The 23,539-nt window shown below is 47.5% G+C and overlaps 1 protein-coding gene across 1 annotated transcript in view; it reads right to left on the reverse strand.

Moving 5' to 3' along the window:
• The window catches only part of LOC128875513 (dynein axonemal heavy chain 2), a 45,751-nt gene extending 22,350 nt beyond the window's left edge, over positions 1 to 23,401 (reverse strand). The window contains exons 1-27 of the mRNA XM_054121146.1: positions 23,305 to 23,401; positions 19,675 to 19,742; positions 18,817 to 19,107; positions 16,267 to 16,540; positions 15,548 to 16,005; positions 12,390 to 12,526; positions 11,866 to 12,208; positions 11,140 to 11,659; positions 9,844 to 9,986; positions 8,814 to 9,110; positions 8,012 to 8,182; positions 7,729 to 7,918; positions 7,565 to 7,661; positions 7,233 to 7,484; positions 6,394 to 6,521; positions 6,142 to 6,260; positions 5,972 to 6,086; positions 5,734 to 5,867; positions 5,487 to 5,680; positions 5,189 to 5,417; positions 4,900 to 5,051; positions 4,590 to 4,840; positions 4,305 to 4,525; positions 4,012 to 4,126; positions 2,822 to 2,993; positions 1,130 to 1,305; positions 77 to 239 (exon numbers count right to left, since the gene is read on the reverse strand). Coding sequence (XP_053977121.1) covers positions 77 to 239; positions 1,130 to 1,305; positions 2,822 to 2,993; positions 4,012 to 4,126; positions 4,305 to 4,525; positions 4,590 to 4,840; positions 4,900 to 5,051; positions 5,189 to 5,417; positions 5,487 to 5,680; positions 5,734 to 5,867; positions 5,972 to 6,086; positions 6,142 to 6,260; positions 6,394 to 6,521; positions 7,233 to 7,484; positions 7,565 to 7,661; positions 7,729 to 7,918; positions 8,012 to 8,182; positions 8,814 to 9,110; positions 9,844 to 9,986; positions 11,140 to 11,659; positions 11,866 to 12,208; positions 12,390 to 12,526; positions 15,548 to 16,005; positions 16,267 to 16,540; positions 18,817 to 19,107; positions 19,675 to 19,742; positions 23,305 to 23,401 — 5,507 coding nt within the window. The remainder of the gene's footprint in view (positions 1 to 76; positions 240 to 1,129; positions 1,306 to 2,821; positions 2,994 to 4,011; positions 4,127 to 4,304; positions 4,526 to 4,589; positions 4,841 to 4,899; positions 5,052 to 5,188; positions 5,418 to 5,486; positions 5,681 to 5,733; positions 5,868 to 5,971; positions 6,087 to 6,141; positions 6,261 to 6,393; positions 6,522 to 7,232; positions 7,485 to 7,564; positions 7,662 to 7,728; positions 7,919 to 8,011; positions 8,183 to 8,813; positions 9,111 to 9,843; positions 9,987 to 11,139; positions 11,660 to 11,865; positions 12,209 to 12,389; positions 12,527 to 15,547; positions 16,006 to 16,266; positions 16,541 to 18,816; positions 19,108 to 19,674; positions 19,743 to 23,304) is intronic.
• Positions 23,402 to 23,539: the final 138 nt, after the last annotated feature.

Raw genomic sequence — 23,539 nt, forward strand, 5'->3', positions numbered from 1 at the left:
GCAGGCTTCCTTTGTTGTTGAAATAGGACGATAGATCGAGTAGATCAAAGGAGATAGGAGAAAGTCGACGACTTACCGATCCGTGAGGGGTGTTATCACCAGACGCCCTGTGTTTCCCAGGTACTCGTAACCGTAGACGAAATGCGTGTTCGTTTGCCAGACGATACAGTCGTCGATGTCCTTGTCCCAGTAAAATCGCAGCTGCGACAGCCACTCAAAAGCTGACACGTCCTTGCAATCTGAAACGAGGGCAAATTTCGAATGGAACTCGTTACAAAAATGGCAACAAATGGATTGGATACCCCCCCCCCCCCCCCAAAAAAAAAAAAACGTGAATACGTGGTCTCTATTAGTTCACTGATAACCGATAACAGTTTCGATTTAAATGCCTTGAATGTTGCAGACAAAAAAATCGGTTCACAGACGGTGAATAAACAAATGTATGAAGAAGATACCTCAATCCTCCCACGATTCAATTTAGAGGATTATCCTGCATCTCCCCCTCCCCCTCCCCCCAAAAATATATAAAACAGGATAAATTCTTGTTTCTAAAAAAGAGATTACCTCCTACCGGAAGACTCTTTCACGGACCAACGACACCGAAATCCACCCTGCATTAGTTTAATCTCGCGTCAAACCGTCGACAGATTTTCGTCCCCGATAAATCGGGCGCGCCGTTGACGCGCGCATTTGCCAAATATGTTAGAGCAACGATCGGCAAATATTGTACCTGTTCACTTAGCAATGTTTGCCCTGCGTCCGCGGAAAATTGTTTCCAGGGTTACAGGGATAATACGCGCCTACACAGCCCCTATCTGTCCGGTCGTTCATCTATTTTCGAACCCAATACGGGGAGATGAATTTACGAGGGATCCCGCGGGATGGCTGCACATCCCCCTCCCCCCCCTACCCTCCCTCTAGTTGGATACGCATCGGTCGTTGCAACGTCATAACGCGGCAAATGTCTGACCGAAATCCCGTAAAACCCATAATTTCTTGTTGACAACCGTATTCGGTGTAACCGCGAAACGGGGTAGGGTTGAAAAGGGAGTCGGTGGAGACGATGGAAAAATGACGGTGGGTTGGGTTGGGTAGATAAGCCGAACGGATTGGAAATCGTGTGGCTCACTCGCTCTGTACATCTTCTCGATGACGTCCCTCGCGTGGATCTCGATCACCACGATGGCTTTGAATTTCAGGCGATCCAGTCTGTTCAGGTCGCTCCTGATGGCCTCGGAGTACTTGCTCAGGGCCTGGTTCTGGCGTTTTCGCAGTTTCTTCAGCGGCTTCCTCGAGTCCAGCATGCTTCGACGAGCAAATCATGGTTTGTGAATCTCATTGACGCAACAGAGTGGTTTCTTTTTCGTTATCAATTACGAGTTGATAACTTGAAATGGCAAAAAAAGGGTTAATATCTCAAAATTAATGCGACCATCGGCCACAGGAAGCTGCCTATAACCATCCCATCCTTCTAACATATCTGGATCCTCCCTAAAAAGTCCCTAATTGCCCCCTATCTCTAATCTCCTAATCCTCCCTCTGGCAAAAAGTACCGAAACCCATTCTCAAACAGCCAGCTCTCTCTGCCATCCACCCGGCTCGGACATTTAGCCCGCTCGTTCCGCGGCTGAGGCGTAGAAATTTTTACCTCCGCGAACACGGCCATTCCCCACCCCCCATTCCCCTCTCTGCCCCCTCGACGGCATAATCAGCCTCTTTGTCCGACACCTCTATATCCTTTTATTTCTTTGCCACCCCTCTGGTTGCATCCCCCAACCCCTAACCAAGAGACGCTTCCGGCTAGCGCACCGGGTACACCTTCATCCCCCTGTTACGCGAACGTTAGGACAGGGTCCCGGGACGGAGGGATTTTCTCTAGGGGTAGGTGCCCAGGATATAGACGGGTGTGGGTTAAATTATTCGCAGTACGGCTAGTATATGCAAACGAGGGAGAACGGGGGCGCACAGCCTGGCTGGCGGTGTGGCTGGATCGCAGGCACGAGAGGCAGAATATGCAAAATTCCCCTTATTAGAGTTACCGTGTCCCTCTATCCGCGATCCCGCGCCACCTCTCTGTCCCTCACTTTCTCCCCCAGCCAGACTCTGCTACGCGCGTCTTCGCCTCGTTCTTCCCTCTCGGCCTGTCTACGACAGCTAGCGATGGGACCAATCCGATGGATTACCCCGTATCGAAAGGTTTCGATGCGGGGTTTAAGGATGAAGAGCGTGGCTCTCTTGGTGGTTAATGAGGATTTCCATGGAGAACCAGTGAGCTGGGCTCTCGTCATCCATTATCTCACTAGGTATAGCTTAGTATGGTATAGTGGACCAAAAGTAGATAGTAGGAGCAAGGGGTTAAGGCGGTGTTTCGCCAGAGCGCCAATTATCGGGTATTCTGTTGAATTTTTATTTTAAATCTATGTGGGAGTCTCGCGAAAAATGAATGAGGTCCACTAGAACCCAACTCTGAGCGTCCTAGGATTGCCAGTCGTGACTCGACCGCATTCACTTCTGGACCATGTAGACATTATTGTAATATCTCCTTGACTCTCATTGACTCCGTTTTAACTGGAAGTTACACAAAATACAAGTGATTTCTCGATTGATCTCTCTCTAACTCATCGAGTAAGATGTTTGATCCCATCACTAGCCATCACTAGCCAGCAGGCTTCGGGTGGCCGCCAGCCTCGACTAGATTCAGTTTTCCCTCGGCCGTCCCGACCCACCCCCGCCACCGAAACCCTCGTCTTCCCTCCCCCGACCCTGTCTCGTTCCTGTAACTAACGTCGCTAAATTTTCGCATACAGCGAGCGGCACTCACTTGCAGTGCAGCAGGGCGCGGGTGCAGTCGGCCGTCCACTGGATCTGAGTGGACGTAATTCCTGGTTGGCTCGGCCACTCTTTCACCCACCTGTCGCGTCTCGCGGTCATTTTTCGCAGCGCCAACCGACACTGCCTCAACACGTCGCGCAGGCTCGTCCTCATCGCGGTTTCTGCAATTGCGACACTGCTGGCAATTTTTTTTTTTACATCGGGCACCCCTTCGCCCCACTTCCACCCTCGAAAATCGTAGGATGGAGCGAACAAAAGGGTTTAAACGAGCGAGAGCGAGGTATCCATGGTAATGGGTTACGCGGAACCCACGGTTGGTAAGGCACGTTGGTCTGTTGGTAACGTAGGTAATTCTGAAGATAAGGCACAGGTCTGTTGGTAACGTAGAACATTGCTTATCGACAGAATGCACTACATTACCAATAAAGAAACCTAAAAAATGTTAACATGTCCCACAATCTTCCCTTGTGACAGAAAACGCGGCTAATAAACGTTCCTTCGAATGTTTTCTCTGGTAATTAGAGAACGATTACTCGCCACTCGGTCCTTTCCCCAATTCTTGCCGGACCCGGTGGTGCCTTTTGAGCGTAGTGGATGAAAAGGGGTCGGTAACGAAACGCGTTAACCCTTTTTTTCCTCCCCCAAGTAGCGGAATACGCCCGCCAGAACAGGTTGCACCGAGGTGAAATCGGATTTTCGACGGGAAGCAGCGAGCGTTTGTGGGATCGAGGGGTGGGCGAAGGGGATGGGGCCAAAGGTCTGGAGTCCTTAGGTTCCTTCTTTTTTTCGTACGAACTTTACGTCTGTGTCTGTCGGATGAAATTTCGCGCTAAATTTCAGTCCCGATGAATTCTAAATTTACTTAGCGCTGGTACTGACGGTTCGCACGGGGGTGCGTTTAATACTGTGAAGTGACTCGATTTAATTCTAAATTGTTTAACAGGCTCGTCCTCGCGTTGGTCGTCGGGTAGTCAATTTAGTAGGTATTAATTAGGACACTCTGGCCCCGAAAGCAATTAAACGATTAGCCACCGAAATTGTGCTTTGCGACTCGAGCGAATACGGGGTGGCCCAAACGTTTCTAGGAAAACAACGAAGATAAAAATCATTTTTGGAATATCTAGATCGTGGTAGACACGTGTACGATATCGTGTAAATAATATTTAATTTAGTGCTCACCTATTTCGCAAAGCCATTCCTCGACTTGTCCTTCCAGGATAACAAACGTGTCGAAGTCGACGTACTCACCCTCGTGAGAGAACATTCCGTGGGCCAATTGCTTGCCAACGATAGACTGTAGGATCAAGAGTTTTGTCGTTCAATGGTGTTAATCTTTATTATTCAGCAAAGTTATCATAAATATAAAACGTTGACTATACCAAGTGCATTGACGCTTAAATTTAGGAGTTTTCAAAAGGTGGTGTTTCGTATTTAAAATCGAAAAATAGAAAGAAATTTTCGATCGAACGTACCTTACCAAGGGACAGGGACTTGATGTTCTCGAAGAGCTTCTTGATGTGGGGCTGTATCATTTCTGGCCTGCGCGCGTTCGCCAGGATCTCCAGGAGGTCGTCGTTGGAGATGAAGTAGAACCTGGGAAACACGTTGCGTTTGGTCTCGAGGTATTGCTCGAGAGCTCGCTGCATCGACTCCAGGTTCCCGTTGATTTTATTCAGAACCTCCAACAGACCGGCTGAGGACACGTTTTCCTCTGGTACGTTAGCTTCTAAATCGTTAATTTATTCAAAGACACCTACGCGGATTCTGCGTGGCCGGTAGCGCCAGAGCGTGAGACTTCATCGTGGCCGTGATTCGGATCCACTGTTTCGTCAGCTTGTCGTAGTCGTGGGTTTCCCTAGGCAGCTGCTTCCTGATGTCCTCCGTGGTGAATATATTGTCCATGTAAATATAACCACGTTGGATCACCAGAGTCATCTCGAGGATCTCCCCAACGGAGGAGAGGGTTCGTTCCCAGTAATCGACTTCTTCGGCGAAAGGTTCGACGAACCTGCCACAGGAACAGCGAATACAACAACGTGGATCGATTTTGGGATGAATCTGTCAAACCTGGTTGCCTTCATCGCCGAGAGTTGGACCTGATGTTCGTCCAGGGTTTGCATTACGTCGTCTATGGACGTTAGCCTGTACATTCCCCTGTCCTTGTAGGGGACCATTTCTATGGGCATGCTGTCCCAGATCTCGCGAATGTGCTTGATGCTCTAAAAATAGAGGAGGAAAGGATGCGAGGTAGTGTAATCATAGGAGGTAGCACGGGAAGTTGGGTTGTTGACGATCCACTTAAGACCATGATAAAAATAGACACGAATAAATATCGGCAGATTCAGTGTCGACTCACGACTTCGATAGCTAGTTCCATGGTAGCAGCATTCGAGATCTCGCCGATAGCCTCCGCAAAATTCTGCAGCTGCATCTCCGCGATCAGTTCCAAAGTAAATGTCTCTGAAGTTTCGTCGAAGTCGCGATCGATGGTGTCTTTGAGCCTCTTCCAGTGTCGCGGCCTCATCGCCGGGTTCTTCAGGTCGGTGATCAGAGGAAGGGTGCGCCTGAAGTTGTCCACCTGCTGCCTGAAACGTCGCCGATTGCTCGCATAATCTTTACCGTCGACGATTTCCGGTCTTAGGCTCCATTCTCACCTCGAATGCTCGAGGATCTCCCATTTCTTCTCCCTGAGCTCCCGGCTGAGGCGATTCAGCTTCCTGAACAAGACGTTCGCGGTGTCCTCCATCTCCGCCATATCGATATCCCAAAAGTTCTCGGTCCTGTATCTGTCCCAAGCCTCGTACCACTCGTTGGTGATTTGCCACACCAGCTCGACGGCCGCCAGATCCTGCGAACGAGTTCTTGCTGGTTAGCTGGACGAGTCGGCGACGTTTAGCTCACCTTGTCCAGCTGCATCAGCTCTATGTTGTCTGGCTGGTTGATACCGAATAGAGACAGTTGAGATTTCAATCTCGCCTCCCTGCCTTTCAGGGAAAGGATCTCTCTGCGCAGGAGGGCTATCCAGGCGAAGGAATCTGCGTTGTTTAGAGAAACAAAGAGGGAAAGATTAATCAATTAGGGGCTGGAGTCCATTGACGAGTTTTTGTTGGTCGAGTCTTCCATGTTGGACCATTGTTACCTTTCACGGTCCAGTCGGATGTGAACGGGCCCGTATCGCCGAACTTGCCCACGAGGGCAGTGACCTCGTCCTTGTACATTAGTGCGTCTTGCAGTAGGATGACCTTGAACTCCTCCTAGAATGAGTAAGTATAATTTATTTGTAGATTAGCATAGATTAAAAATGCTTGCCTTTTTCCCTATGAGCATGTTCTCCGAATTGGCGAGCAAGACCAAGTAGGCGGCCCAGGAAGGCTCTATATGGTTCAATTTCCTCCTGAAGTCGAACGTCAGTGGAACCTCGTACTTCTCTGCGGCGGTACCGAGGGTGGAAAGGGAAGAACAACAATTAAACGTGTCCCTGGGAAGTGACCCGGTATTTTCTCTCCCTCTGACTATCGATCCCCCCCGTTCTCAACGAAAAGGGAGCGTTTAAAGGTTTACCCAGAACCTGGTGTTGCTCCTGGATCTTCGGGAATTCCTCTTCCTCTTGCGGAATCTCCGCGGTGAGCCTCTCGTACAACAGCATCGAGTATTGCATACTGATCAGGTCCGTCGGCTCCCTCGATATTCTGTGAACGAATAAATTGACGCGATTCGTCGCGAAATTCGGAAACAGTTGCGAAAATAATCCACAGGGCCATGGAATGTGGCCTTGGTGGAAGTGGTGTCAATATTTCCAAGATTCAGTTCGATGGAGAAATAGGGGTGGTTTCTTTGGAATGAACTTCGACTCAATTTTATTCGAGAAAATAGGTTTGGGAGTCCATTATGGACTCGTGCTTTTCTGTCAAAGCGTGAAAATTCACTGAAGTCAGGTTTTTCTAGGAGAGCGGATTGGTGATTCATTGACCAGATTGGTGATTCACTTGCGACTTAAGCAGAATTCAATCTATGCTTCGTCTCACTTCAGGCAGAGGGTAAGGACTATTTGGATGAGTGGTTCTCTGATAAATGGTCCTGGAGGGACCAATTGCTCCTCGAATCTATTTGATTGCTATTTGAGGAGCATCTAAAACCCACCTAAAACCCTGATTATTACCCGAGGCGAGGCTAAAGCTGCCAGTAAATCCGAGAGATACCTCAACATTTTCAACGAATCGCCAAGTGTACAAGGGAGCGTTTTCGGACTAGTTTTCAAACTATTTTTAACGATTCTTTTCGGAACAGGCTATCCAAAAAACAAAATCACAAAAAAGTCACAAACTATTCGGTATACTCTCCTTCCTTCCCTCTAAAATTAATATTTTCCTCGCGAGTAGTACGTTCAATTGATCACCAACTTTTTCGAGTTCTCGGCGATGTAGTGATAAACGTGGTTCGTCATGTTCTCCGTCTGTCGCAGCAATAATCCCATCAATTTTTGCTGCCAGATCGAGCACTCCTCGATGATGGTGCCCTTCAGCCTATCTGCATTCACGTCGAGGAAGTGCACGGTCATCACCGTTTCCTGCATCTGAACGTTGTTCGCTGTCAAACCGTATTTGGCGATGTCGCCGTCGTAAGACTCCGCGGTGGGCTTCAGCTTCTCGTACCTGAAACAAAACGAACGGTTTCAGCATATTTTATCCGTCCGTCGCGGACTTGGACACCCTCCAGCGACTATCCTTGCTACCTCTGTATGAACATGTCCCTGTTGACCTCCCACACTTCTTGAAAGGGTTCCCAGATCTTCAGGTAATTTTGTATCTGAATGAAGCAGTAACTGATCTCTGAAAAATTATAAATGTTATCCGATGATAATTAGGGGATGATTGAGGATTTCAAGAGTGGTATAACCATCGTTGAGCTTTTGCTGAAAGTCGAGGAGCTCTGAATCTTTCTCGTAGGCCTTCGTGAACTCTGGAATTCTCTGGCCGATGCGGAATACGTTCACCAATGGTTGGATACTCTTCAGTGGCTCCAGCAGCTTGTCGAAGACTACTGATATCACCGAGGAGATCTCCATTACGCTTGGAGTGAAATTTATCTGTGATGGTAATTTACTGATCTTAAACTCTTATCCTTAAGCTACCAAATGCTTCATTTTCCCCAGAGAAGATCACGAAACCAAAGAATCCACCTTGTTATCGATGAGATCGGCATGCATCAGAATGAACGGCGAGGGTGGAGTGGTCCCATCCCCGTGAAGGGCTACGTACATTGCCTCTAAAGATCCACTGAGACACTGTCTCAAGGCCTCGGCGATCACCGTGTCGATCTTAGTCAGATAGTTCATCCAGTCTCGCAGAATCTGTAAAGAAACAACGATATCGCGGGTCGATTAACTATTACACAGGGAAAGATCGACGCGATCGTAAAAGGTTCCTTGCTCTCTGCGACCCGAGGAACCGTCACATCGGGCTCGAGGGCTGCGATTCTTCGAGAACTGTCGTATTAACTGAGCGGGGACACGTGCTCCTGGCGGCAGTCACGTCACGCAGCAACGTATCGTAACGCGAATCGGCCTGGACTACGTTTCCGGTGTTCTGGCGTACGAAAATTGCTCGGTGGAGCCCGCGGGGATAACACGGGGACGTTTCCCCGAGAACTCTGCACCGTGGAATATTTGCTTTTCTCTAGAGCTTGTTGTCGAAGGGAGGAGGAACGAATAAGGCAAGCCGAGACAATGAGATTGTTGCTGGTGAGCGAAACGAGGCTGGATTTTTGTTCTGCGTGGATTATTGTAGCAAATTGCTCGGGAAAAATTCAAGTAACGTCTCGATAAGTGTATCATTTGGACCACGAGTGTTTCAGTTTAGGGTGTTGCGTGATAATCGGCCGAATAAGTGATACCAGTAGAGAATAATCTACTACGTTCAACACAAGTTAGTTCTTGCTAGAAAATCCACTTAAAAACACTTGGAAAGATCCAGAGAACGTACGTCAGCAATGACTTCTTTGAATCCATCGTAGATGACCAGCACGTGCTGAATGATCGTCCTGTGTTTGCTCAGTATAATCTCGAAGGTCTGGTTCCTGAAGCAGAGCACGGTTACATCGCTGGAATTATTATACAAACCCCCTGATGCGTACCTCGTTCTCAGCAATTCCTCCTCCAACTCCAGCAGCGTGTACGTGTAGTTGGGTCGGATCTTGATCATAGGCGAGTCGCAGATGTTCTCGCAGATCCTCATAATCTCGAAGTTTGTGTCTTTGTAGACATCGATGAACTCTTGGAGCTGCAATGGGAGCCCCAGAGTCGAAGAAATTAAAGAGGAAGACGACTCAAAGGGAATTAAAAGTGTAAAGCCTTCGATCGAGCCCTTCATCGATGCATTTATAGAAGGATTCACCGATAAAGGTTTCTACGGTACGCGTTTTATCGACCGGAGCGTTCTACATTACCGAGTTTTATCGATACAACGTTCTGCATTACCGAGTCAGATGAAGCGCGTTACCGATGTAGCTCTCTATCTTACCTACGACTTTCCTCGAGTGTGCACCGACGCAGGGTTGTATAATTCTGTTCGTTAGGTCCGCAAAGTTTCGCTACATTTTACATATTACGTTTCCGCTACTGATTGCGAACGAGGGGACCGAAATCTGTCGATGCTAAGTACTAATAACAGCAGGGAAACGCGTTGCGCGTGGTCACGGGCATATCGCCCTTGGCTCCGTCCGAATTCCGTCGATTTGAACAGGGTAACGAATGGCCGCAAACGTGGCTCCGGATATCCGCTATTGTTATTCCGTAACGGTGGCACGCGCGCGCTTCTTGCTTAATTAAACAAACAAAGGCTGCGGACGGATCCCACTTGGCTGGGTCAAAATTTAATTTCGCCAGGACAGAACCGGACTCGCTGCATAAATTTCTGCGCGCATATAGGCGCTGCTCCGACTCGGTAATAGCAGGAAAAGAGGGGGAACAGGGAGGGGGCCAGGGGATAGAAAGAGAGAGACGGGAAAGCGTACATTTGCCGTTTGGTTAAAGCAATCCTCGATGTATGCGTCCACGTATTCCGAGTTCCATGTCAGCCTGCCTAAGCCGGGATTGATCTTCCTGTCTAGCTTGCGAATTAGTTCGCGGAACAGCTCGCGCTCTGTGCTTGACAACGCTGAAAAATAAAAATTTTCTCGTCTATTTTCCTCCGTGTTTCGATGTTGATTACACTCGGCACGGTTGAATCTCGCTTGCGGAGTTACACGGCTGGTAGATTGGAAAAATCAATTTCATACAAACGTGAAAAGAGCGTCCAAAATATTTGGAGCTTCGAAGGATACGTTGCCGGCAGAGCAATCCGTCTTATCGATCGAGCGCTCTACGTTACCGAGGCTCCACTGCGTTATCGACGAGGCACTCTGCTCTATCAACTAGGCACCGAGGAGACTTTCGATATATTATTTTAAAACAATACTGCCGTGTACAATTCTCTCCGTTATGTCAAAGTTCTACTGCAATTACCTACCGAATTCAATCACTTCGGAGCAGAGCATCTCCGAAATAGCACAATCGAAATTCCAGCTTGTCTATTATGGCTTCGAGCGAGATCTCAGACCCGTCTGAATATTTTATAATTGTTGCCGTCTCCCTCCTCCATTATAAGACTCCGTGGCGCGTTAAAAGCAGGGATGAAGACGCTCGAGGTATTTTCGTAGAACTGTGCTCGAACAACTATTTCGCAATCTCGAGCAGTCAATATACAAACGCAAAGTTTGCGCGGCGTACGCTCGAAACTTTGAAATATTTGCACGAACTCGTTCGTCGCCCCCGCGGAAACACGTGCCGAAGTCGACTGGATTTATATTAGCGAAAAAAGGCGCACCAGGAAGAAGAGGAAGCGGGGGAAGCATATTGCGCTCGACGGCCAACGGTTCTCGTTTTCCTCCGCGAATCGATCCCTCGTATTGCTTCGATCGCGGCCGAGCTCGGGTCTCGCGGAACGCGAGACTTTGATGGAAAGTTACGTCCCCGCGCTAATTATTACTTTGCAACTCGGCGCATTCGGCGAGCTCGATGTATCAGAAAATGTGCGTTTAATAGAATTTCCCGCGGGACCGAACTTCCTGTACCAGTTTCCGGGAACATATATTCAGAATTTCCTGCGCAGAGGGGAAAACTAATGACGGGACGGACTCGCGAATTTGTATATATTATATAAACTATATAGAAAAAAATTGCAGAGAAGGTGACGTTGATTCTTTGCAATTGCGTTTATCCAAACCAGTCACCTCGAACATTTTCGACCCCTCTTCACCGCACTCACTCACCTTCTATCACCTTGTTGTAACCGATGACCACAGCCAGGACGCTCTCGTACACAAAATACAGGGTCTCCCACCTGTCGTAGACGATCTGCACGTGGACAGGTATGGTGAAGTTCAGGTTGATCCAATAAGCGCATTCACGGCACAAAGTTAAAATATCCGGGTCGACGTTGCACTCGATCGAGCCCGGCTTCTCGTCGCTCCACCGCATCAGAAAACGATCGAGCCTGGCCCGTGGATTCTCGCCACTCTCGTATATCCATTTGTTGTGTAGATCCGTCGCCAAATCCTCGATCGATTTCATCAGAATATCGTGCTGATCGTAGAGATCCGCGCTGAGGCCGCAGTACGGGATCCACGCCGCCTCCTCCAGCATCTCCCTTGTTGATTGCAGACGAGCACCTTTCAGCCGTAGGTTCAACGCTCTGCCTGCATAATACGGGGTCATCGAAGGATATTCCTCCCTTTCGTCCAGGACCTCCTGCTTCGTTCGCTGGATATCGTCGCCGAACAGTTTCCATATCTGGGAGAACGAAACGTATATATACTTTTTTCTTATTTTCCGCCTCTCTGGGAATCCCCGTCTTTGAAGGTGGATTGATGGCGAGGCTAGCGATTATTCAGGGGGCTCGTCATCGTTTGGGGGTCGTTTGATGCTGAATTTTATTTTATTTTTGTAAATAGAAATTATTTGGAGATTTTTCAGGGCTAGAAGAGTCCCTTCCGTACCTCGTTGGCCTTCACGTCGAACAGAGTCTTGAGCTTCTCGCGGTTCATGTAGCTGTAGAACCCTTGCAGGTCCTCGATCGCCTCCTGAACGTTACGCATCCCCGCGAAGGTCGACGCTACCAGGTTCTCCACCATGATATCTAGATCCTTCAGTTCAGATCGAAATGCAAACATGTTCTCGTGCCAGGTTCCCTGGTGAACATCTAAAATCTTATGAGAGTTCTGTTCGATCTTCTGGAGGGCCTCGTGGAACAGTCTCTCGATCTTCTGGCACACCCTCTCGTGTTCCTCCCCCTTCGTTCCGCTGAACATAGGCCTCACGTTCTCCGCAGTTTCGTCCATTCTGTGGACACACCCATCGTTATTCATTTTTCGTGTCTCCTATTGTTCTATATAATCGGGAAGCTAATATCCATCGGACCGTAATCGTCGAAAAACATGGATCGTCGTTCACCCAATTTATTTTTTAATTTTCCACGCGAAACAGGTGGGTCGGAGGGGTTGTAAAGAGGCTGGTTGATTACCTGGCAAAATCGATCATCGCCTGACAGATCTCAATCATGTCGTGACACCTGCCGATGAAAATATCAATATGACGGAATATATTGTCCATGTTTAAATCCCACGGTTGATGCGCGAGGCTGGTGTGGGCGTGCGCTATCTGAAAGCAAAGGGCTCTCGTCAGCGCAGGGGATGAAAGAGTCGTTGGTGAAATTTATATTACGCGAGGACAAGCGCCGCGGTTTAATATCCGGTTCGCAGGGGCCACGTGACGAAATCGATGGCGGAATATGTATGGAAGTTAAAGCGGATAACTAAGGACGGTGGCGATTCTGTCTTGTGGTTGGCCATCCTCTTTGAATTTATTGTTGTCGAGTGACGAGGTCGTTCTTGTGATTTACGGTCGCCGTACTGTTTGGTACCGTGAAGATTAGACTTGACAAGGAAGCACCGATATGTCAATGACCTTTGTCACAATTTTGAGCAAGTCCAACTTAAGAATTATGTACACTTTCCTAATATTTGTGTTTAAAAGAGAAACCATTCCCTTAGAGTCTCCAGTGAACGACCAATAATAGATTTCATACGAGAGTGTCTAATAAAATACTGCAGAGAGTGAACGCGTGTTCAGTCTACCATGCACGAAGACAGTCTACAGCAGACTCTGTCCGTGGTCTACACGCACGGACTCCACCACATCCTCGAGGATGCTTGGTACGTCCCAGAAACCCGTGTGTTTCCAACCCAGCGGTGCATGGATTCGTACAAACTAAGCTCATGATTTTCCAGCAACAACGAAAGAGGCAAGTAATTGGAAAAAAGCGTATCATGAAACCTTACAACAATGACCTACGATACTTTAAGGGGAAACTCTTTACGTCGAAACCTTTTCACTTATCTCGTTAAGCTACAGAAGACATTGTGCAATATTCCGAGTAAAGTCCATACCGCCTCTGAAAGTCCGAAAAACGAAATACATCAAAATTTCCGTAATTAATGCCTTCAAAAACACCGTAACTAGCTCAATGATCGTAAAACGCGTAAATAATTGGAAATACTCAGCGCAGTAAAATGTGACAGAATAATGGAGAAACTAAAATACCATCGAATCCTATTAAAGGGATATAAAACACGAACGAAAGTTTTCTGATAGTCGTTTAAAAAAATCCCTCTTCCTCTGGGATTTTTCGAAAGTCAATTTGTCAATCAATTTTGCAAAGGGTGGCTTCATTCGGTTGGAAAGCGCCGAAACGTTTTACCAGAGAATTGAAGCATCGAAAAAACGTCATTCGGTATCTTGACACGATTCAGAATGTTTTTTTTTTTTTTTTTTTTTAATATTCTCTCCTTCCTTTTGCTTTGATTGCCAATCACGGGGGACACAAGTAGCGCACTGGGTCAGGATTTATTTTCGAAAAGGGACGAATTCGTTCGGTCCTGGACGTTCAAGTGTTCCGTCGATGATTGGAGTACGGAAAATTCGATAGTTGTTTCGTAGCTGGACGAGAAAAAACGTGGTTCCTCTATTTTTCAATTTAAATTATAATCCGTCGCGCGGTAGGGCGATTAACTTTCAAAAGGGTCCGAGTGTTATTAATTTCCGTCTCGCTACGGGAGCGTTCCATGAAAAATCGAGGCACGGTAAATACAAAGCGATTGTCTCGCTTACTTTTTTTAAACAGTCGATAGCGTCGAGTACTCGTAACGCGATGAATTGCGTTTCATTTTTCAAATGTTCGACCCCGGATCGCTTTCGAAACAGGACAGTGCGTTCCCTGGGGAATCGCAAAGCTGAAATTTCGATGCCACGGACCATCGCCATTATTTGTGATTTCTTTTAAAATAAAAGTACGGCAACTAAGTTATTCTACAATATTTGCTCGAGTAGCTTGATTAATAACCGAGACGCTCAGTTGCATAATTTTTATACATTACTCTGTATGTTCACAGGGGACAAAGAGACGCCTAAATATGTTCATTAATTAACCTTCTTCCGTGGCAACAGAACGTTCCGACGATTAATTATCACCGAAGCGACGAAAGTAAATGGAGGCCATCCAGAGTAGTCGACTCATCGGGGACGTAGGGGCATAGGGTTAATAAATACTCGTTACAGCGAAACAAGCAAACCCTCGACGAGATCTCCCCGCTGGGGACTTCGTTTGACCCTCGATCATTGGCCCGTAATACGATTGTCAGGGTTTCCCCTACACGAAAAATCGTAGCAGCTCTGCGATCCACCTCTACCCTCAGCTCGTCGCAATTCTCACCCCGGTTCGCGCTTATCTGGCCGCGCGGGGCGTGCCTAAGTCTGGAGGGGTTATTGTGACTTCCGTTTAACGCGAAAACTTGACCTCGTTCCGTAACCACCGTCATCCCTCCGACAAGGGTACGTCGTCGTCTAGATAAAACGCTAATCCCTGGCTGACAAATTATTTTCAAACCCCATTGTCCTCGCGACGGGTGTTCCCAACGAAATTGTGGCTGCAAGGAAAAATTCTGACGTGTTTAATCCCTCTGCGAAGTTATTTAGTTATTTATGGCGTTGAACGTTTCTAAATTATTTTTAAGAGAGGTCAGGGTTTATATAAAATATTCAGGTAGTAAGACAGTGGTTGGTCTTGACCAAGTAGAAATTGCACACCCAAAAAAATAATTTAGAAAGTAAAGAATTTTCCCACGTAGATCTCATCCTTCCCCAAAATATCAATGATTTCCCTCATTCTTCTTCATCCTTCGACAACCAAAATTATAGGAACTTACGAACAATATTCAAGCGGAGAGTGAAAGTCGTTCGCGGAGCAATTAATTTCGGATCAAGACTACTATAAATCTCGCCAATCGTTCCCCAACAATCCTCGATTAAGAGAAGATAAGATTAATCGTGGATGGAGCCAAGCGCACCCGCCAGGGTGAATATTATTTTAATGGCGCAGAGACACGTTCTCCCGCGAACCGCGAAGATCATTGAGAACCGACCAAAGAGGGGGCACAATTACCGTGACTTCCGCTTAACGCGGGAGCGCTTCACTTTGCCTAACGGCTCTTTCCCCCAAGTATCTAAAGTAACCCTGCACGCATCGTTTAATAGTCCTTTCATGCACCGACTGGGCGAGTGAATTTGTACCTAACACCAACCAGAGCTAATCGAAGCGGAAATTAAAAATCTCTCCTTTGTTACCTTTTCGTATAACGTCTTGTAATTCTCGCAGGCCTCCACGCACTTCCTGAAGGTTTCCATGGATTTCCTGGTCCTCCCTGCGAAGACGTCCTTCAAGTCCACGTACTTTCGACAGATGATGACCACCTGGTTGCTCAGGGCTTTGAACAGATTCTCGATCCTCTCCTGGCTATTGTAGTACGGCGAGTTCAGCCAAATGGTCCTGAACAAGTGTATGATCTTGGTCAGGTGCTGTTCTATGTCTGCCGGATCGGTACATTTGTTCAGTTTCTCGGAGTCGGGCTTGAGGATGCGCAGATAGCCGATGTTGGAAATCGCTTCCTTCACGCCGTGCTCGATCTCGTCCTTCAGGGTTACGAACTGTCGAACGTAGGTCGAGTGGTTGGCTGTTAGAAACATGGCTATCTTCTTTACGGTGGTGTTTTGCAGCTGATAGTTGAGGCCGCAGAGATTGTCGTCTGTGTACCAAGAGAGAATTTTATTTCGTAATACCAGACCAAATCTCCTGAAAACTAAACAATCTACGGAGTTTAATTTTTTTCTTGAGACAGTCGAAGGTTAGATAATTTAGCATCTACATCACGTTTGGAATTAATTTCTTTAGATTTTTATTGAAAACTCCTGTCACCCATCTCTGAGTGGGAAGTAAAGTGTTGGGGGGAGATGTCTCTTAATCCTACGATTCGAATCCAGTCTTTTTGGGGGGATAGGGTACTAACAGCGATAAACCCAAAACTCATGCTCGTCCTCGAGGCACAGCAACTCGTTCGGGGTAGCTTGTTCCTGGTCGGAGAGGGCGATCCTGATTTGGGTGGTCCAATAGGCCACCACGCCCTCGAGTCTCTTGACCAGCTCCTTATCAGCGCTGGCCTCGACGCCGGTGGAGACGTCGTCGCCCTCTCGGGGTACGTATATCACCGTTAAGCCCAGCATTTTGTACGCCAGGTCAGTTAGCGAGCACAGGAAAGTGTCCACGCTGGTGTAGAAGTCCGCCTTCACGCATGTGTTTTGATTTGGTTAAGGAAGAGTAACTAACTGTACGAGTAGATGTCAGTGTTTACTGTCGACAGTAAACACTGTCGACAGTGTTTACTGTTTTTGTCGACATGGAGCCTTATAGTGTCGAACATCTAAGCATGGCAATGTCTTAAATATTTAACGAGTTCCCTTCGAGCGATTTGGATGAAATTTGGTATACAAGGCTTCTCAGGGTCGTTGATTCCAAATCTGAACTCAAAATTCAGAACTCCAAAATCGTAGATTCACTCTGTCTACACAAGATGCAAAAAGTGGGATTGAGATGAACAAAGAAACAAATTTTTTTTTCAATAAAAGCTTGAATTTTTAATCCTTGCGATTTTCGGTGGAAAAAATTGGAATAATCACCCTCCTAATGGGAAACCTCCTGCAAGGAAAATACGCGAAACCTATGCTGCGACCGTGCCAAGAGTTTCAATTCGACTCGAAAGTGCAAAAAGTGGTTCGCCTCCGCGGCTCCCGTCGCAATTAGAGAAACGTCCCTTCTATCCAGTTAGAATCCCGGAATCCATTAGAAATAACGAAGCGACTTCCGGCCGAACGCGACGCAATCGTTTCTGACTGGACCGCCCGAGTAATCCAGTTCCCTCGTGCAGAAGCAAAACATCGACGCCGAATTTACCGTGCTGTGAGTTGCGCGGTGCATTTAGCCGAAAATTATGGTAATAATAACTTCGTCCAACCCTTCTTGTTTCGCCTCCACCCCCGCCCTTGCGTTCCGCGAAGTTCGCGCGTCGCGACGTGGTAACGGAATTGCTGGCTCGAGGTTGGGAAGTTCGCTCGGGGTTAGATCTGGTTAGGCCACAGCGCGACAGATTGTTTTGCGACCCTTAAAGTGGGTCGGTTTGCTCGATCTTTGTCTCAATTTTGTATAAAAAGTTTCATGTGCTCCGGCAAGGATCGATTAATAAAAAATACGTGAATTGAAATTTAATGGATGTAGAAATTCGGTGGGTTAAAAATAAAATAAATTGTATGTCTAGGTGCACGAGGTAATTAGGAGAAGGGTAAACGCCCCGAGAACATATGAGACAGATTATACATAATCGGTTAGGAGAGCTTCCGCGAACCTGAGATCGATTTCCAGCCATAATTTGTGAACCATAAATTTCCCATCGACTCGGATTGCCCGAGTCCGAGTTTTAGGCGTTATAAATTTCGAATAAATCAATGAGTTCGAGGTAGGACAGCGCTAACTTTTATACCCAATTAAAGCTGACTAACTCGGGATTCCTAACTCCAGTTTAACGAAGTTTTCCTATTACTTCTCGGGCTCCCTTCGCTGTAGTATCATCTTACAGGTGTCATCGAGTCCTACAGGCTCGTGGAACACTCGATCGAGGAAACATAAACTCACGGAAGCTTGTAAAAGTGATACTCGGGATTAATCGAATTGTAGACGTAACGGATGCCAGGACTCAACAAAGTTACGCAATTTGTGAATCACTACCTAACCAAGTGCTAGTATCTTTTTAGTATCTTTTTACCAACAGAACGACCTGTTGTATCGACCTAGTGTTTTGCATTACCCAGTCATATCGACAGAGCACTCTATCTTATCGATTAACCGGACCCTTTATACAGTAACGACTATCTCAGGATGAAAAATACCATCTCTCGCGTTTCAGGCTTCGACAAGCTTCTCCTGGCCTAGATTCCGACCTACCACAGTTGCTGAACCCGCGAATCGTCCATCCACACCAGCTACCTCTAGGAAGAAGACGAATCTAGTACAATTTTTAGTCTCTCTTGCGTATCAATTACGAGCTCTCGACTACCAGATCTCGACACACTTCTTCTGGCCTGGATTTTACCTAGCATTTCGTCTAGCAAAATTATTCAACTGCGCCCACCTCGAGTATCTCAACTTCGTCAATCTTGACATCTTGATCTACATTTCATCGATCCCCAAAATCGACTCGGGCCGTTTGACTCGAACCGTCTCGTGGTTGAAGCTAAAGCGAAGCGTTCCAAGTGGGACGCGCCAATTAAAGTTCCCCCGCACATATTGTTTACCCCTGCCACCCCCCTTCCTCTATCCTCGACAAGAAAAAAGGACGGGAAAGGGGCGCAGGAAAGTTTGGAAGCTCGTTGAAGTATCGTTATGCCGTGGTTTCGGTAGCTCGTCGCGAAACTTCGGGCCGACTAATTAAACACGAGTTAAACCGGAAGAGGATACTGTCTGGCCAGGTTTCGATGCGGAGGAAGATCGGCGCCAGCGTGTCCCGGACCAGGGAAAGAATGTGGCTCTCCACCTTGGTGTTCAGCGTCCCGAACAGCACGCGATCCCTGAAGCTGTCCGCACGGAAGATCTCGTGCGGTTCCCTGACGAAGTAGGTGAGCTCGTGAACGGGGACCACGGGGAATCCCAACGAGGCGGTGAGCCTCCTGTACATATAGTACACGGTCAGCACGGAGACCCCTGGGTTCAGGAAGAACTCCCTAATCGGGAATTCGTTGTAGCTCGTCCATTCCAGCTCCGATAGGTCGCTGAGGGTTGTCATTTCCTTCACGATGGTCACCTGGAAACAGGGAAGCACAAATTCTCAGGTTGAAAAGTACAAGTTCTATTATACGTAAACATCGCTCAACAAAACATTTGATATTCAGTCGCGAAAGAAATTTTTGTTACAACCTAGTAAATTATGAAGCTTGAATACCTTTCTTGCGAGTAACGTTACAAAAACAAAATTCTCCATAAATGATGCCACCAGTCACGAAATGGAGTATTCTACAAGCCTAAGTGACTCGCATACCCTTTCGTCCCTCCTCCCTCGACACCAAAGGGTTAAATTAAATCGCGCGTTTAAAATATTCAAAGCCTCGAGTCGAGCAAAGGCAAGATTAGTTCGAAACCAGAGCGGAGGCAGGGTTTCGACCCTAAATAGTGGCAACCCATTGAAGAAGGGACCGAAACTTGGCCAATAAACGCGGCTACATGTATCCGTGGCCCGTAATCTCGAAGTTAACTTTAAAAACGATGTTACCCACGATATGACACTTGTCCGGAAGCTCGTCAACGACGAAACTTGTGTCGAATACCGGTGTATCGAGCGGTAGGACTAGAGAGCCGAGTGGAGTGTGCTCACCAATTTCGATAGCTCCTCGTCGTCGTAAACTGGCCTGAGCTCCTCTTCCAACTCCGCCGTTTCAAGTTCTGCGACGGGACATGGCGGGGAATTAATGAAAATAAACGCAGTGGAAAGTCTTAGATCGTAGGAGCTAGACAGAGTGTTCAATAGGCAAGGTAGAGTATCCTGTTGGCAAGACTCGGTACGGTAGAGTGCTCGATCGGTAAAACTCGGTAAGGTAGAACAGTTCTGTCGATAAGCAGATTTCTCTGCTGGTAATCTAAACCACTGCATCGATACTACGATTTCCTACAACGTATCTAATCCTGAAACCATCCAACGATTGAAAATGTAATTTCCAAAGAAGCTCCTCCATCGACCAGGCACCCAACTACCCATAAAAATACCACCCACCCTCAATTCCTTCAATGTCGACAACAAATCGTCCCGTTTTAATCATCGATCGGTTCTCCAAGCAACGTCATCGATAATCGAGCTCGTCTCAGCGGGCGAAACGGAAACAAATTCAGCGAGTTGGGATCGTTCGTTAGTCGTCGATTGGAAACGGCGGCGGTCGCGATGGGTCCTCTTAAATCCGGCGGGAGAGTTAAATCGAAGACATTCGTTCTCAAGAATCTTCTTCCCTCCTCTCTCTCTCTCTCTCTCTCTCTCTCTCTCTCTCTCTCTCTCTCTCTACCTCGTCCGTCCCAACGTCGTTTTTCCTCAGTCCTCTTTTCGTCCCAGTGGCAGCGAGTTCGCGGCGCGCGCAACCACCAACCCTCCTCATCCAGGGATACGTCTTTGCTCCTGGCAATCTAATAGGAACGATAAATCGCGAGCAGCTACTGAATCGGCGGAAGAGGAAACACGTCGGGTGATCGAGGCGCCGCGGGAGGACACGTTGCCGTAATTTATTGGCCTATGATAGCGAGCATTATGTAGATGGTAACGATGTCGTCTTCTCCGCTTTCTCCATCGCCGACCAGACCCCTCCTCTCCCCCCCCCCCTATGGTCGTTGGACTTATTACCGTCACGTAGCTTTCCGCGACGATGGTTTTTCACGGTTTACACAGCGTCCCCGTCACGTTCGCGTTCTACGTTTCCCGGATTTCTGCGATTGACGGCGACGAGCTCCAGGAATTCCACGGGATCGATGAGCCTGTGACGGAAACGCTCGCCACTGTGTGTACTTCAACGGAATCCGGTGGATGGTTTCGTTCCTGCGACGGAATTGTTGGAATCGCGCGGATTTCTGACGAGGTAGGTCCAGTTGATGGTGAATTTTTGTATACTTCGTGGTAATATTGTGACGATCGTCGAGTGGAGTCGAGTAGAAAGTATAGTACGGTAGCGTACAGATTCGAGTAAGGAAGTAGATCGTGAAGAGGCCCTTGGGTGCAATGGTTGCGGCGCTCCAGGGGTCGCTAAGGGCCTAAGAGCTTGAATCGACCACAAATAGCGTAATAATTGATGTATCGAATTCAACACCGTGATAAACAAACCTAAACCGTGGCCACGACTCTAATTCTTTAGGAGCGGGTATCACAAATATCACAGAATGCGATGGAAAATCGTTGTAGGTGAAAAAGTTAATATGGCATGGTTTTTTATTTTTAATTCCTCGAACGATACGAGAAGTATTAACGGAACACATATCGCTGAAAAGTGACAACAACGAGCGAGAAATGCCGGGCATATTGCTCGTTGTGCAACGTATTTTCCATCTACACGTTCAAAAATGCCTGGACGGACAGGGGGTTGCTATTACCTGGGGAGGGGGGGGGAGGAGGAGGAGGAGGAGGAGGCGGAGGAGGAGGAGGATTGAACATTAAAAATCACGCTGGTCAAAGCGAGTAATCTGTCAAATACTTCGCGCGCACGGTATAATTCATCCTTTTCGAGCGTTAATTATTTTACAAAAAGCGCTCTCTGTGACTATACTCGTCCAGCGTTTTCCAGTTTATCAGAATTCGTTAACAATGATGGCGGTTCGCGCCTGTGTAGAAATAAAAGGTTGCAGGTGGACAAGGCGGTTGGCGCATTTTTCACGAAATTTTGTCGACTTTAGTGAATTGGACAGAAACTAAATTAAATTGTCAAAAGCTATGGGAACATTTTTTTGTTTTTAATTTACAGCACCAAATTTACCGTGCAAAACGAAAGATTCGAGAACTCGATCGTCCAAGACTCCAAGTCTTCGTTAAAAAAAGTACTGGCAAAGACTTGCGCCAACCAGAAAAATTCGTCAACGACCCGTCGATCGAGCAGCGCGGGGACGCGACGATAACGATTACCAATAAAATCCTCGTCCAGCGGATTACCGGTTACAATTTCGTTACACGCTCAACGCGAAAGTAATTTTTGTTTGGGGCTAGGCGATGGAAGAGGAAGAGGAGGAAGGGGGAGGGGGAGGGCGTGAACACGATCGAACCCCGGCGAATATCGCAGTAAACATTTTCGCCACCAATATCGGTGTATTAACGAGTCCCCCGCGCCCCTGAGTACCGCCGCCATTGTCGACGTAATTGCGGGCACTTTACTCCGCGCAACTCGCTTCGATTCGGACCTCCATTTGGAATTTCCCAGTTAACACCGGAACCAGTGGTATCTTTCCAGGCGCGAACAAGAATGGAAACGTGTTAACCAACGATAATCGGCTGGTCATTGTCTTTTTAGGGTCGCGGTAAATGATTCCCGACGGTGGCAGATGTTTATTCCTGATAGACTCTCGTTTATATCACGGTCACGAGGGATATTAATTGTTAATTCGAATACAAAAGGATAAAAATCGACGAATACAAGTAGTCCTCGTTTACTCTATTTTTACCCTACATAGAAGCAGTAAAACTACAGGATGGAAAGTACCCAATCTCCCCTTTCGAAAATAATCAAGGGAATTAAGAATCTTTCTAGACGTTCTGCACGTGCATCCGTCCAAAAATGGTTGTTTGGTATACAGGATAATAATTGGCATTCAAGGTGTTCGGTGCTCGTGGTCGTGGAATGCCTAATCCGCTCGACAACACGGTCGTTCGATTGACCTGAAACAATGGGAGCATCGATACGAACGGGCCGAGGGGTGAATTATGACGCTTAAGGTGGCCACTGGCCGACGATTAATCGGTCGTTCACGGTGTTGCCGAGTTCCTAATTTGTCTCCAGGATTATGGTAATACGAGCCCCACCCTCCACAGTGCTTCCCCGAACCGATTCGCCGCGAGTCTCGCTGGTTACCGAAAGTAGGCAAACTGGATGAACCAATTGGGCTGCCTATACCATGTGGTTATCCTCACGAATTGCGCTGCGAAACCCACGAGCGTATCGATGTATCTAGCTCAGCCCTAAATGTGGCTTTTATATATACCGCGAAAGATGGTTGAGTAGCAACGTTAAAAAATTTAAATAAATATTTGAAAATAAAATTTGTAAAGGAAAGATCAAAACACGCCCGAGCGTCGTCACAATTCCGCGGATCGATCCACGGTGTACGTCACTTGCATTCCCGGAGGTTAGGGAACGCGGGTAGAAGGGGGGGGGGAGGGGGCGGCGAGGGGGCAGAAAAAGATAGCGGAGTCGTGGGAGCTGGCATGGAACTCGCGTAGACGGGGAAACGTGGAAGACTTTAATATTTTTCTCGTAAATCTTACTGTGCCTCTCCTCATCGTCGGTGGACTCAGCGTCCAAGTACTCTCTGCGCGGATCCGGCGGCGGCTGATCTTTAGCTTTAACTTTCTGCCTTTGCATTTTATTGACGGGTCGGCCTGCCGGCCTCGACGCCTCTCTCTATTCGAGAACTCTCTTGCAACTGATTTATGCGGCCCCGTCCGACTGTTACCGCCGTTTCCCGAACCCTTTTTCCGCTTTCCGTCTTGCAGTAGATAT

This window comes from Hylaeus volcanicus, chromosome 4 (genome assembly GCF_026283585.1).
Source record: "Hylaeus volcanicus isolate JK05 chromosome 4, UHH_iyHylVolc1.0_haploid, whole genome shotgun sequence".
Taxonomy (NCBI): domain Eukaryota; kingdom Metazoa; phylum Arthropoda; class Insecta; order Hymenoptera; family Colletidae; genus Hylaeus; species Hylaeus volcanicus.